We start from the raw sequence: 12,887 nt of genomic DNA, 5'->3' as shown, positions 1-12,887 counted from the left end.
CTTTATATAAGAGCCTCCCCATGAACACCTGCCAYGTACTTTTACTGTACCCCTCCCTCACTGGAGAGGGCAGGCTAGCTGGATTTCTAGGGATTTCTCTCATCTCTGTGGTGAAAACAAGCACCTGCAAAGAATTTTTTAACAAACCCTGTGGTCACCCTTCTTCGACACATTTTCCTTCTTGAGTCCTTCTGGCTTGAAGCACACTATTTTTGTACTTTTATATTCTCGGTGCGCTTGTCTTTACAAAGGTGTCTCGTTACTTCACAACTGGGCTTGAAGGACGCTGTGCTTTAACAGAGTTTTGACTCTGTTAAGGAGTCAAAGAGCGTTGAGTTTTGGTGCGTGTCGCTGGGGCTGTGCAACCGCAGGCCTGACTCAGCTCCTGCCCGCCCTCGCCAKCCGGGGGTGCGTTTTCACCGCTGATTTCTCGCAGTAATGCTKTCGGGTGGAGCCATTTCAATAATTCAGCATAATTTCTGATTTCGAGCGAAATGTACGTCGCTCCCGCCGCGGCGGCCCGGCGCTCCACCGCTTTCCCCGGCCTGCGCCGCCCCCCGGAACTGCCGCCGCGCCGCCTGCGCCTGCCGCACGGCGCCATTTCGCGGAGACACCGCGGCGGCGGCGGGGACGAGCACGAGCACGGGGCTGTGCCGGGGCTGCGCTCGCCATGGTGCGTCCGGGGCCGACGGGCTCCCCACGCGGTTCCCCTTCCCCCTTCCCTTCCCTTCCCGCCGACGTTAGTGGGGGGCGGCCGCTGAAAGGCGGCCGTTAGGGCCGTTAGCGTTAGGGCGAAGCTGAGCCTGCGTTCCCCGAGCCTTCGCCGCCCCCTCCCCGGCCCGTGGGTGCTGTCGTCTTCTAGAGCCTCACAGGATTTTAAAACAACGCGTACAAATGGGGCCTTTTCGGCAGCATAATGAGTGAACGAGGGAGTGGGGGCCTATACGTGCTAGCTAGCGCTTCCAGCTTGAAGGAGAGGAAATCAGGAGCAAAGTTAACGTACGAATCTAGCGTAAAATGCCTCTTAGGTTTCTTTAGGTGTTCAGGGTAATTCTTCAAGTTTAGCAGCTTTTTTTTTTTCATGCAATTCTAAACACTGGTGGTAACACCAGTAATATGATATACTAAAGCAAGTTTATTGATCAGTGTTTCCTGGATCCCATCTGCACGTTTAGCCTCTTTGCTTGCAGGGTTTGATATGCAGTTAAAGACTTTACAGAGGTTATGTCGCCTACTCTTTGACAAGGTCTTTCAGTTTGGTTCATTTTTTTTTAACCAAAATCTAGTATAGCTTAAACTAGTGCTGCAGTGTGCTTTAGATTCGCAGGTTACTGCTCACTTTCTGTGCAGTGTGAACAGCTAGAGAAGAAGCTGCTGGTTACTGTCTAGTGAGGCATGCCATTGGTCTGTGGGGAGGGCATATTTATGTGGGGGATAGGGGAGAGATACAAAACGTTATGCCGTACAGCATAAAATATGACCTCTGTGAGAAATCCCAGTGCATCATGCAGATGGAAGCTTGAATGAGAGTGTTTACTGCAAAGTAATTAAAAGAGGTAATCTTAGTTTCCTAGTCAGAGAGTTCTACAAGATGCATATTCTGGGAATAGCCCCTACATTATGTTTCTTACAGCGCTTCTTGTTTTCCAGTCATTACACTTTACCATGTGGACTGTGTTTAAGTAATTTTGGCAGTCTTTGTTGCTCTTTGTCTTACTGAGGAGAGCAAGATCTAGGTGGTAGAGCTGCTATAAATTAAGGSCTTTCTGAGAAACTGATGCGCAAGCTTTTAAGTCTTTATAATGGTCCTTGTTCCTAGCTTTGTTTTAACATGTTTTRCTTAGCTTTAGTGTCTTACAGCATTTTTTTTTTCAGCCAAAATTACTAAAAGGCAAAGGAGGAAAGCAAGAGAAGAAAGTCATCCATCCTTACAGCAGAAAGGCTGCACAACTTGCAAGGGAAGCACACAAACAGGAAAAGAAAGAAAAGTGAGTTGATTGTGCAAAATCTGTGCATGATTCTGTGTGCAGACCAAAGGATGGCATCACAGTAGGCTTTTGTTTTTTGTTGTTTTTTTTTTCCCCTAGGCTAGTGTAGGGGRGACTATTATGCTGATACAACCTTAAGGTAACAACAGAAAAAAAAAAAGCCTGTGTAACTGCTAGACTATGTAATCTGACAGGTTTACACTTGTGAAATCAGTTTATACCTAGTATGTAGCTCTGCTAYGTGATTTTGGTTTTGGTGTAATCCTTGCAAATTAGGTTTCTTACTATAGCATTTTGCTTTTCATAATCTGAAGAAGCAGTAACCTGCTTTTCATTGTACCACTGATATAGTATCACTTACTATCTAACATTGCCGTAAGTATTTTGCACTGCAAAAGGAATAGAGGAAGGGGAAAAAATTTAAGCTCCTCAGATGTTGATAGGTGTTCAGGAAATGGTTAGAGTGCTTCAGTGTCTTGTGGGAAACCCCCTACTAAAAGAGAGAGACTGACTTGACTGAGAAGCTTAATCATCTAGTTTGACTTTACTCCAAGATTTACTAAGAATCCTGCTAAGAACCTAGCTGCTCGTGCTGAGATGACAAAAAAGAGAAACTGGAAAGCCTCATTTGCTATCCTTCCTAAAGAAGAGACTTCTGAATAATTCCTCTTTGATTTCTTGCTCTTCCATGACAAATTTAGTTTTCTTTAAGGTTTTTCTTCTGCTTCTCATAGCAAATTTCTATCTATCACTAAACTAGTTTGGAAAAGGTAGCAGGGGAACACTGATTTTTTATATCCTTTCTATCTCAGCTTGGCAAAGCTACCAAAGTAGCGTTCTGAAGTAGCTTTAAAGCATTTATTTATGAAAATATCCTAGTATGTGGTTGGAGCATGTGAGCTAAACCAAAATCTTCATACATCTGAAGATGTTATTTTAGAGAATTCCTGCTGTGTTKGAAAGCCAGAAAATGACAATATTTCCTCAGATCTTGCAACTGTTATTGTTGGGGCTGAACATAGAGCTTTATCCAAAGCAAACTTGTAAGGCTGCACTTGCAGGGGCAGGGACCCTTTAGTAGCACAGCTGTATCATATCACGTAGCGTCAGCAGAGTTGCTGCAGGAGTTTGAGCAGCCTGTGTTGCAGAYTGGGCAGTCTCCTAATGTGCAAGAAGCTTTCCCTGATGATTCTGGGCATAACTAAGATTTGGTTTTATTCTTAGTGCTAGGTTGATTATTTGCATCACTTAACTCTCTCTTTCTGCCTCATAMCTGTCATTCAGAAAGCTTACTCACAAAAAGATAACTGAATCGTACTTGRTTCTTAGGCCTTACATCTGTGACTTCATCACTAGAAAAACAAGTATAAGAAAGCTTGTTATGTGAAGGAGTGAGGTACTGATTATTTGTTATGACTTGACCACCCCCTCTCCTCCAACCAAGTCTTTAGTGCTTGTCTRTGTAGGTAGAATTATACTGATACGGGCACCTGTACTGACATGTTCTTGGTGAGAGTACTATCTTYCGTTTCTCTAAAACAGCAAGAAGTTAAATCAAAGCATTCCCATTGGAATAATGCTCTCCCATTTAACTTGACCTTTCTTTTATACTACTATGTCTTCTAGCAGTCACTAAYATATATTGTTTATAAGTGAGGAAGAAGGTGATACCTTATGAAAAGTGCAGTAAGGCGATGTCTGGTCTTCTTTTYCAGTGTTTCTTATACTAAAATAGGTTGTGTACAGCTAAAGACTCAAGGTTTTCCTTTAGCAAGAAAGATGCTTTGAGCTGCTTCAGTTAACTGCAAAATGCTGGTTAAATTCTACAGAATAAAAGGAATTTAATGAAGGAGCATGTTAATTTTCAACTGTGTTGAATTTTGGTATTTATTCTTTGTAAAACAATAAATAATCCTTTACCAGTTTTCTTATTAAATCACAGAATCACAGACTGKTTGAGGTTGGAAGGGACCTCTGGCAATCATCTAGTCCAACCCCCCTGCTCAAGCAAGGTCACTGAGAGCACTTTAGATAGGATTGTGTCCAGGCGGGTTTTGAATATCTCCAGAAAATGAGACTCCACAACCTCTGTGGACGACCTGTTCCAGGTTCCTGTATGTTCTCAATTTGGCAAATATTTCTGTTTGAAATTTTATCTTGACTTATGTCGTGAACTCAGAATGATTTTTTTTGAGAAGGAAAATAAAGATAATTATTTACACAGTACTAATTCTTGATTAACGTTTCTGTTTTTTNGCTAGGTTGAAGACTGAGAAAGCTTTACGTCTGAGTATTATTGGTGAGTGGCAACTTCTATTGCTGAATACAGTACTCAGCTCTTTCACAGGATTTGTTTTACTAACTTCATAGATACTCCAGTTATAATTCAGAGTTTCTTTTTCTATAATCTGTCTCTATAATCTTAATATGGACTTTGTAGAAGTGCTGAGATACTTGATGTATTTACTTATGCACAGTTGAGTTTGGGGCTCAGAGAATAGCCTAATTTTTGGCRACATACATGGCAACAGGGCAATACAGACAGAACATCCATTTTATACATCTATATCTATATTTATTCTACTCTTTTCCACGCTTATGCTTAAGCATTTGTAAGAGAAAATGATATATGTAGAGTAACAACTTTTTGCTGTGGTAAAGGAAAACATAAAATAGATCTGAAATGATGCCTGAAATGTTTCTATTATGGATACCTTTAATCTCATGTGCACCATATTGGTGAGCCAAATTTCTGTGACAGTATTCAAAAATCTTGAAAAATGGGAGTTTATTTCAAAAAAWTTGAAAAACTTTAATCTGTGCTAGTGTGATAATATAATCATTAATGTTCACTTTATCCTTGTAGGAGAAAAAATAAAATGGTTTCAAAGTCACCTTGACCCCAGTAAGACTGACTACACAAAGAAGGAAGTTGGTGAACTAATTGAAAAGTAAGACGAGTTTAAAAATGAAATTAAAAGCTTGTTTTGTCTTTAGAAAATAATATTCTTAACTAAGCTCTCTCAAATGATRGTGAATTGGAGGAGAATTTAAAAAATTTTAATAAAAAATATTAAGTAGTTATGTTAAGATTGAGGATAGTTATGCATTAAAAATGTATGCATACACACGACTTGATGCAGTAGGTCGTTTTCATTTGTAAAGCATATCTGCTTTGCTGTATATGGAGGACGTCAAATGATTTAGACAACAATAATTGCATAAATTTACTTACCAGGTTATTCAGTGAAACTTAAGTGCATACATTTCATTCTATTTCTTACTCTTTTTTTCTTTAATTCTCTCTATTAAGAAAATTAAACAGTACTTGGGTAGGCTTATTTTTAGGGCAAGACGTAACACCTTTGTATGGAATCCAATTTTGATATTTCTGTACTGTAGAAAATATGTATCTATGGCCTGCTACCATTTTTCACCTACTAGCCCAATCATATGATAGATACGTATTCTTACACAAGTGTGCATATTAGTTTCTTTTCAGAACTCCTGGCATATTTCCTGTACTGTTAATGAAACCTATAACCTGCTAGTCAACCTTRGTGATACTGCAAAGGCAATAAAAAACTTACTTTTTCTTTTTGTTTCAGTTGGCTATTTAGGAGATGATGTATTAAATATGCCAAAGAACAATTTTGCTTTAAAAACTACTGCTGAGATAGTGAAGKTCAGCACTTAGAAGTGAGGAAAACTTAGATCTAATGCTGTGGTCTCCTAGAGGTGAATTATGATAATGTGGGAGTCTGAATACAACTTTCTGAATAAAAAGGAAGATTAAAAACAATTGTAGATGCGGATCATCTACTGCTTCCGTAAGTTCTGAATGGAGCTTCCATTTTGAAGATGAATATAACATRTCAAATCTGAGAAATGTATCTCTTGCTTAAAATTCAGAAAATAATCAGTAAAATAACTTTTTAGACTATCAAAGTAGTTCTGTTTTACAAAAGTTTTGTATGACTACTTCTAGCATAAATGCATTTCATTTCTTTCAGTTATATGTGTCGATTTAATGCTGAATTGGAACAGATTGAGTTGCAAAACAGTATTAAAGGTAGACAAGGAAGACAGCATGGTTCTCGGGAAACAGTTATCAGGCAGACCATAGAACGTGAAAGACAACTCTATGAAGGCTATGGAATAGGTATGTAAAAGCATTAGACATAATCCTTCAGTCACAACTTTGCCTCTTGTTCGTAAGGCTAGAACATAAGTGAAATTTTTAGGTGTTACTTTTATTTTTCTCTCCTTAGAAACTATTAGGAATTCCTGGAATGCTTTGCAGATGAGTTGGGGGAGGGAAAGAAAGATAAATGGTGAATGTCTGACCCATATATTTCTGCTTTACTTTCTGGCAGTTACTCATCTTGGCTTGTATTGCTGCTTCAGTGCAGGCAATAGTATAGATATTTTGAAACTGAARTGAGATTTAATATACCTGTCTCAAAGTCCTGTACAGCAGCTTGSTTGGTCCTTCATTCTGTAAAAGTATTTTTAGCTTAAAAATTTATTTCAGTGGATGTTCATGTTAATAGGCATGCATGTTTTAATGTGTGTTGGCATGAAGACTTCATTTGAACATGTGGAAAAAAAACAGCATAATATTCTCTACAAATTAATTACTTTTATAGGTGGGTTTCATTATCTGGACTTGTGTCAATGAATTTTTTATACTCAGCTTACTTTAATGTGCTTCCAGTAACACACAAACTTACCAGGGATAAACCTCTGGCCTGACTTGTCCCTTTACACCAAAGTGCTCGACAGGTATGAGGAACTTCTGAAAGTTTCGTAGCATGAGAGAGTGGGCTTTAGGGTTTATGAACTAGAAGAGAAAATCATGGCCCTAACAAACTCAAGGGCCCAGAGGATCTGCAGAGAGAAAATTTGTTCCATTGAAGTTGTGTTGTGCTGGTTGCCTCTTCAGGTGGGGGAGTGACTGCAGCAGAAATTGTAGTGCTGGAGTATTTTCAAAGTGTGAATATTTCTGGAATTCTTCCCATTTAAAATTTATGGAGTCCAGCAGGAAATGATTGTGACACAACTGAAACTCTGCTCTGCGCTTACAAATGACAATGCCATGCAATTAGAAAAAACATGTTTTCTCTTGTTCTTGGGTGCCCTTTCTTTGATTGGGGGAGGTTATTTGAGGAAGRGAAAGCACTGTGTGTGTGAAGGCCTGGCACTTACCTGTTAATCAAAGACCCTCAAATACTCTGAAGATTTAAATGAAAATACAGATAAGCTGAAAGCACTTTGAGGATTTTAAACATCTAGCTTGTGCTTGGTCAGCATCACAAGTGTGAATAAAATSAAAATGACAGATATTCTGGTTGGCTTCTTTGTTGCTATTTATTTTCCTTTGGGGGTAGCCATCTATGCCAAGAKAGTATCTAATGAAATCTTGAACAGAGCTGAGGACAGTTGTGTGAAAACCACAGCACAAGCATTAGAGYTGAAAATTTCCTCTGCAGGTACATAGTTTGCTTTAAAAAGCAAAAACCTAAACTCTTGTATCTGCGTGCTACCTTCCAAAAAGGAGAATATAAGTTACTTGTGAGAGGGAGAGAAATAAAAGACTGAAAAATTAGATAGCTGGAACTGGGTTGAGGAGATGTAGCAGTGAACTGGTGAAATGAGGGAGAAACTAAAAGAAATAACAAAAGTACAAAGAAGCAAGTGGCTGAGAACAATGAACTACAAAATAATACTGAAATTTGATTTGTATTTTTCTTAAAAAATGAGTATGTTAGAGCCAAATGTCCAACTTTGCTTTGATACTAAAATATTATTCAAAGGCAGAGTGGCTAATAGTGAAAAGAATTATAGAAGAAATTTAGACTCAATATTGCTTTGCAGTTAGGATATGGAGTAAAACAAGATTTGTGCTGTATTGTATTCTTCTCCCCCTTCCTTCCAAGTGGATTTTATCAATAAAAAAAWGTATGGTTCTATTTTCATACACTATAGAAAAGGAATTCTGTGTGACTTCATGCTGATAGAAATTCATCTTTGTTTTCTTAGAATTGTGGAGGACAGTCACAGGAAGAAATATGAATGTCACAAAACTGCTCAGTTGTAGCAAATCTTTCTGATTTTGCTTTTAAATTTTAGCTTTTCCGTTYTTCTATATTGCTTTGTGGAAAAACTGACAAAAAAACAATAGGGCGAGATAAAAAGATACCAGATACACAAGCACAACAAAAATAAAGAAGAATCTAGAAATACCRTAAGCAAAATTTGAAGTTGTTATAATATTAGTAAGTAAAGCATTCAGAGAGCATGGTGCAACTTCACATATTAAATACACACTCAAATCATTCATTATTTGTTATCACAGCTGCTGCAGGTTTTGCTCTCTGTCTAGGACATGCTATTCATTCAGAAAATAGTTGCTGCTAAATACTGTAATTAGAGATTGGGGATAAATGGAAATCAGCTGGAAACTGCTTTTATGCTCTAGCTCATTATCACTGGAAGCTTCTGTGAGGGGAGCTCTTGTAACTGACTTAATATTGAGAATTTTTTTCTGTTCTTGAACTGGATTATTTCTTGTATGCATGMACATCTGTACTGAAGAGACTGCATGATAGGAATTGTCTGCATTGAAGAAAACTTACATGTCTTTTGTATAACAGACGTATGTAAATAGAAATTTTAGCTAACATTTTTACTGGTTGTTTACTATTATGGAAATACATAGTAGATTTTAGCAATTTTTTAAWATAAAATATTACCAGTAAGGGAACATCTCGTTTGTCTGTGAGGTTTCTGAGTTATGTTGGCAGTTATTTGTCACTTCCTTACTTCTTAAAGATAGCTAAACTAATTTTCCTGCTATTTTTCTTCCCGACATTGTCATTTGCATTTTTTTAATGGTCTTTATAGTARAGCTGTTGAAAGGGAATCCTGGAAGTTGACAAGACATACATGTCTTTGGAACTCAGCCTGCTTTCAGCTGAAATGCGTCATAACTTCTTTATCTGAAAATCCTACATTCTTTATACTTGATTTTTAATTACCTTCCACGGTTTTACAGAAGCATAATGTAAATCTTAGGGAAAATGACTTTTAAAGCTAAGTATACTAATTTCTTTAGTTAATTCTTAAAGTTTCAGGATGTAAGAAAGTTCATTTTAATTGTAAATGATACATCTTTCATCTAATATATCTACTAGTGTATTGTTCTGTATTGTTAGCTGCTGTTTTCTGTAACAATCACTATCAAGCAACTGAATTGCTCTTTAAATAAAGAGCATCTACAGTTTCCAACATCCTTTTCCCTTTTTAACTTCAGCCTCTGATACCATCTGTTGACCTGAGTTCAGGTGTTTCTCTGCATGACAGTTCTAATGGATGTGATTATGTTGCTTACAATCTGTTTTAGGCCGGTAACGTTTCAGTCCATGTGAAATTTGGGTACATCTCTTGCGCAAATCTTAATACTTAGGGAGAGATGTATGATTACTGCTATGAAAAATTACTCTGGAAGAAGATGAGCATTGAAGCAAATTGTCACAGAATGTGCTGCAAGACAGCTCTAGAAGGGCGCTCTGATACCAGCCAGCATCAGCTCCTCGCGCCCTCTTTTTTTCTCTAGAATCAGCCTAGTCCAGGCTTGTGCACAGAGGCAGGATTACTTGACCTACTGCTGACAGAAGTTTTCATCTTAAGAGTATCATAAGTAATCTGGTTCAGTGCTGCTCCATCCTAACAGTTAGAAAGGTCCTTTTTCCATCTTCAGCTGAGACAACGTCTTCCTGTGCCTTAATATTTTTAAAGCAAACTAAGAAGTTCACAAGTAGCAGCAAAAACCATGAAGCACATGCATGCTAAGGATATACTGCTGAGTAAAACAAGGATGTTACTAATCTGAAAACATAGACCTAATGCAACTTTGCAGCATAATGACAAAAATTAGTTACTGTATAGTAGTACTGTCATTACTGTATTTCTGCTGGACTATARTTTCTAGTTCTATTCCTAATCTTGCAAATTTGTGGTTTCTTAGGGATAAGATATCGTAAATTATGTAAAAGAGATTAAAAATTCTGCCACTGTCAAAGCGGAAAAGAGCAATTCAGTTCCAGATCTTGTGGATATGTTTTCCCGCTGCTCCCCAAAGTCCTCTGCCCCCAACACTTGTTTTTTCTTGATCCAGGGATGAGCCATGCATAATAAAATATTAAAATATCCTACATGAAAAAAATCTAACCTAATTTAAAGTAATTAGCATTCCAAGCTTTTTTCAACCCCCAAAAAGCAGTTGAAAGAGCTTAATTTGAAAGTCATAATTTAATCTTTGTTTCTTTGAGAATAATGCTGAACCGTACCTTGGCTCAGAACTTTGATAGCAGGTTCAAAGAGGAATCTCAGTCCATTTCTGTGGCAGTTGGCACAAGTTAGTGTACTACCACCTTTGCCAAATTCAGTGTTAACATCACTGAGTCCTGTCCTAAAGCAGGAGATAACTGAGTAGGCATTGCTCCTTGTGAAATGGCTGAGAGAAGGGACGAACAGGTCTTTCATGGTGCRGCTAAGACACTTCAGCACTTGGCAGTGTGCTGCCAAGAGTGCAAGAGCCGGAGGRCAAGAGTGTAAGGAACAGGGACTGTGGCTTTGTTTCAGCTCTTAGTTGGGAAGGGTRGACTTGCAGTCAGTACTGTTGTCTATCAGAACAAAGAAATCAGCAGACTTACAAACAAACAATGAAACTACACAAAACAGAAAAAACCCACAATTCTTTGCCTTAGCTTAGCTGCTGTGAGCAGCAGCAGAGTTATCTGCTGAATTTATTTGCTGTAAAGCAGGATGCAGAATCTAAGTAATTGGTATCAAGGCCTGTTTTATCATTCTTCAGTTTAATAGTCTTCAGACTTCATAGCCCAAAGTAAGGGAAAACATTTTTTTTTTGAATAGTAAAGGCTATCTGGCTGCAAAGATAAATGATGGATATCGTGCTGTGTTATGTTGTAGCAAAATGATCTGTAATCCTACACTTACCATCTGGCTTACTGCTGTGAGACTCTGGAAAATTGATGGAAAAACAAAGGCAGCACCTCTGTAAATATCCAGAACGAGTATATTTAGGGCTTAAGGGCAGTGTAAAAAGTACTTGAAATGTCACATTTTTAAGACCTGAAGTAGTAAATTAGATTTAATCTTACAGAGATGGCAGTCTTCCTTATTGACACATCTGCAGCTTGTGAAATCTGTTCAGTTTGTCATAGACAGTAATGAAGGATTTCATGCTGTGCAAAAGTTTCAAGGCTCCTAAGGTGTAAGTTCATAAATTAGTAAAAATGTTAAAACATGAGTCAGAGGAATCAGACCTTTGCTTTCTCTAGGCAAAGCAGCTTAAATACTCTAGATAAAATGCTGCATGGGTTTATRGATTACACAGCTAGTTGGAACAGCGTTGGTTACTCTGGGATGGGAAGAAATCTATCTTATAGTTCTCTGTATAAGCTGTTTGCCTTCTTTTTTTTGCTACCAGAGGTAGTAAAGATGGTTCAGTGCAAAACTCTTGTCATTATAAAAACTTTTAGTCTTTAAAGCTATTGATGTTTATTTCTGAACAAGTGAGAATATCATCAATTCATGAGAAGATACAGGTGAGATTCTATATAAATATTAAATTGCATTTACTGCGGTATTTACCAGGCATTTCAGCAACCATGCAATGCTAGCTTCCAAGTAGTAAGAGTATTGTTTATAGTAAAAATAGTTAAAAATGGAAACCATAATTGAACTGGAATGAGACTGACTGTTATTAATAGCTATTCTCTGCTCTGTAGAGATCGAAGACTTTTTCATTGCTGGTGGAAGGAAGTAGTAYTGTTTTACAAAATCCAAGGATATGCTATATTTAAACACATGAGATCTGACTGTACTTATCCTGATGTTTGTGTTATACATGCATGTATTTTTTTTTCTGAATCTTRTGCTACATGGTAAATTTTCAGAAGTGTATTTAAGCATTTGTTACATTTTCTAATTCAGATTATRAGAGTTACGTTCCCAGCTCTACCACTGATCTGTCTTGCTTCCAGTGGTCACTTAGGTGCTTTGCAATTCTTTTCCAAAAGCAATGGAAAATACTTTTGAAGCACTCAGTACTCRTTAATTTACAATGAGGGCTGCAAATTTAGGTTAAAATAAGCTTTCCTGTCATACCTTCTATCTGCTGTGTATCTTTGTAGTTCTCTAGAGCAGAACTGTCTTTTATTTGATGGATGGATGAATGAATGTCTGTTAAAAACTAGTATAGTCAGAACTTGACCTTGGTTGAACATGCTAGTTGTGCTTTTAAGACAAATAATTTATTATTCTCCTAGTTTTCCAAATGGACTTTTTTAAAGGGGAACTATAAATGCATACGTTGCTTTGCTATTTCTTGGAGTGTCAGTTCAGAGGTTACAAAGTACGCTCTTATTAGTTGTCAGAATTGGATTTTCAGTAACTGGTACGTTTGTATTCTGGAACAATTCATAGATATAACTCACTTCCTTTACTTTTAGCAATGAGAGGTCTTTCTGTTTAAGTATTGTTTCTTGGACCTTTCTAATATGAATCCTCATTCTCCTTTGCTTCTGTCTCTGAAATAATATGTTCAGCCCTTTAGTTCATATTTTTGACTTTGAAAAGAGACTTCAATGGTATCTAACGGGATTTAATTTCACTTCTATTAGAAATCCCAGACATTGTGAACAGCAAGCATCTTAAAATTTTCAGGTAAGTTTTCATTATCGCCACTTCATTATTGTGCAAAATCTGTCTGAATTTGGCATAACTCTCCTTTTAATAAAAATAATTTATGTAAGAACTATCAAGAACTACTTGCCCTGTCTTTGAAAAAGCAAATTAAGTATGGTATTTTGG

At 37.5% G+C, this 12,887-nt stretch overlaps 1 protein-coding gene across 1 annotated transcript in view; it reads left to right on the top strand.

Moving 5' to 3' along the window:
• The first annotated feature begins 598 nt into the window (after nucleotides 1-598).
• TMA16 (translation machinery associated 16 homolog) overlaps nucleotides 599-12,887 on the top strand; it is a 13,551-nt gene continuing 1,262 nt past the window's right edge. Inside the window, 6 exon segments of the mRNA XM_085319894.1 lie at nucleotides 599-673; nucleotides 1,876-1,988; nucleotides 4,250-4,287; nucleotides 4,855-4,939; nucleotides 6,002-6,150; nucleotides 12,698-12,740. Coding sequence (XP_085176020.1) covers nucleotides 671-673; nucleotides 1,876-1,988; nucleotides 4,250-4,287; nucleotides 4,855-4,939; nucleotides 6,002-6,150; nucleotides 12,698-12,740 — 431 coding nt within the window. The 5' untranslated portion in view covers nucleotides 599-670.

Source organism: Rhea americana, unplaced genomic scaffold (genome assembly GCF_003343005.1).
Source record: "Rhea americana isolate MKP2758 unplaced genomic scaffold, rheAme1 scaffold_60, whole genome shotgun sequence".
Taxonomy (NCBI): Eukaryota; Metazoa; Chordata; class Aves; order Rheiformes; family Rheidae; genus Rhea; species Rhea americana.
The sequence above is the reverse complement of the archived record's forward strand: the minus strand, read 5'-3'. Positions and strand labels throughout refer to the sequence as shown.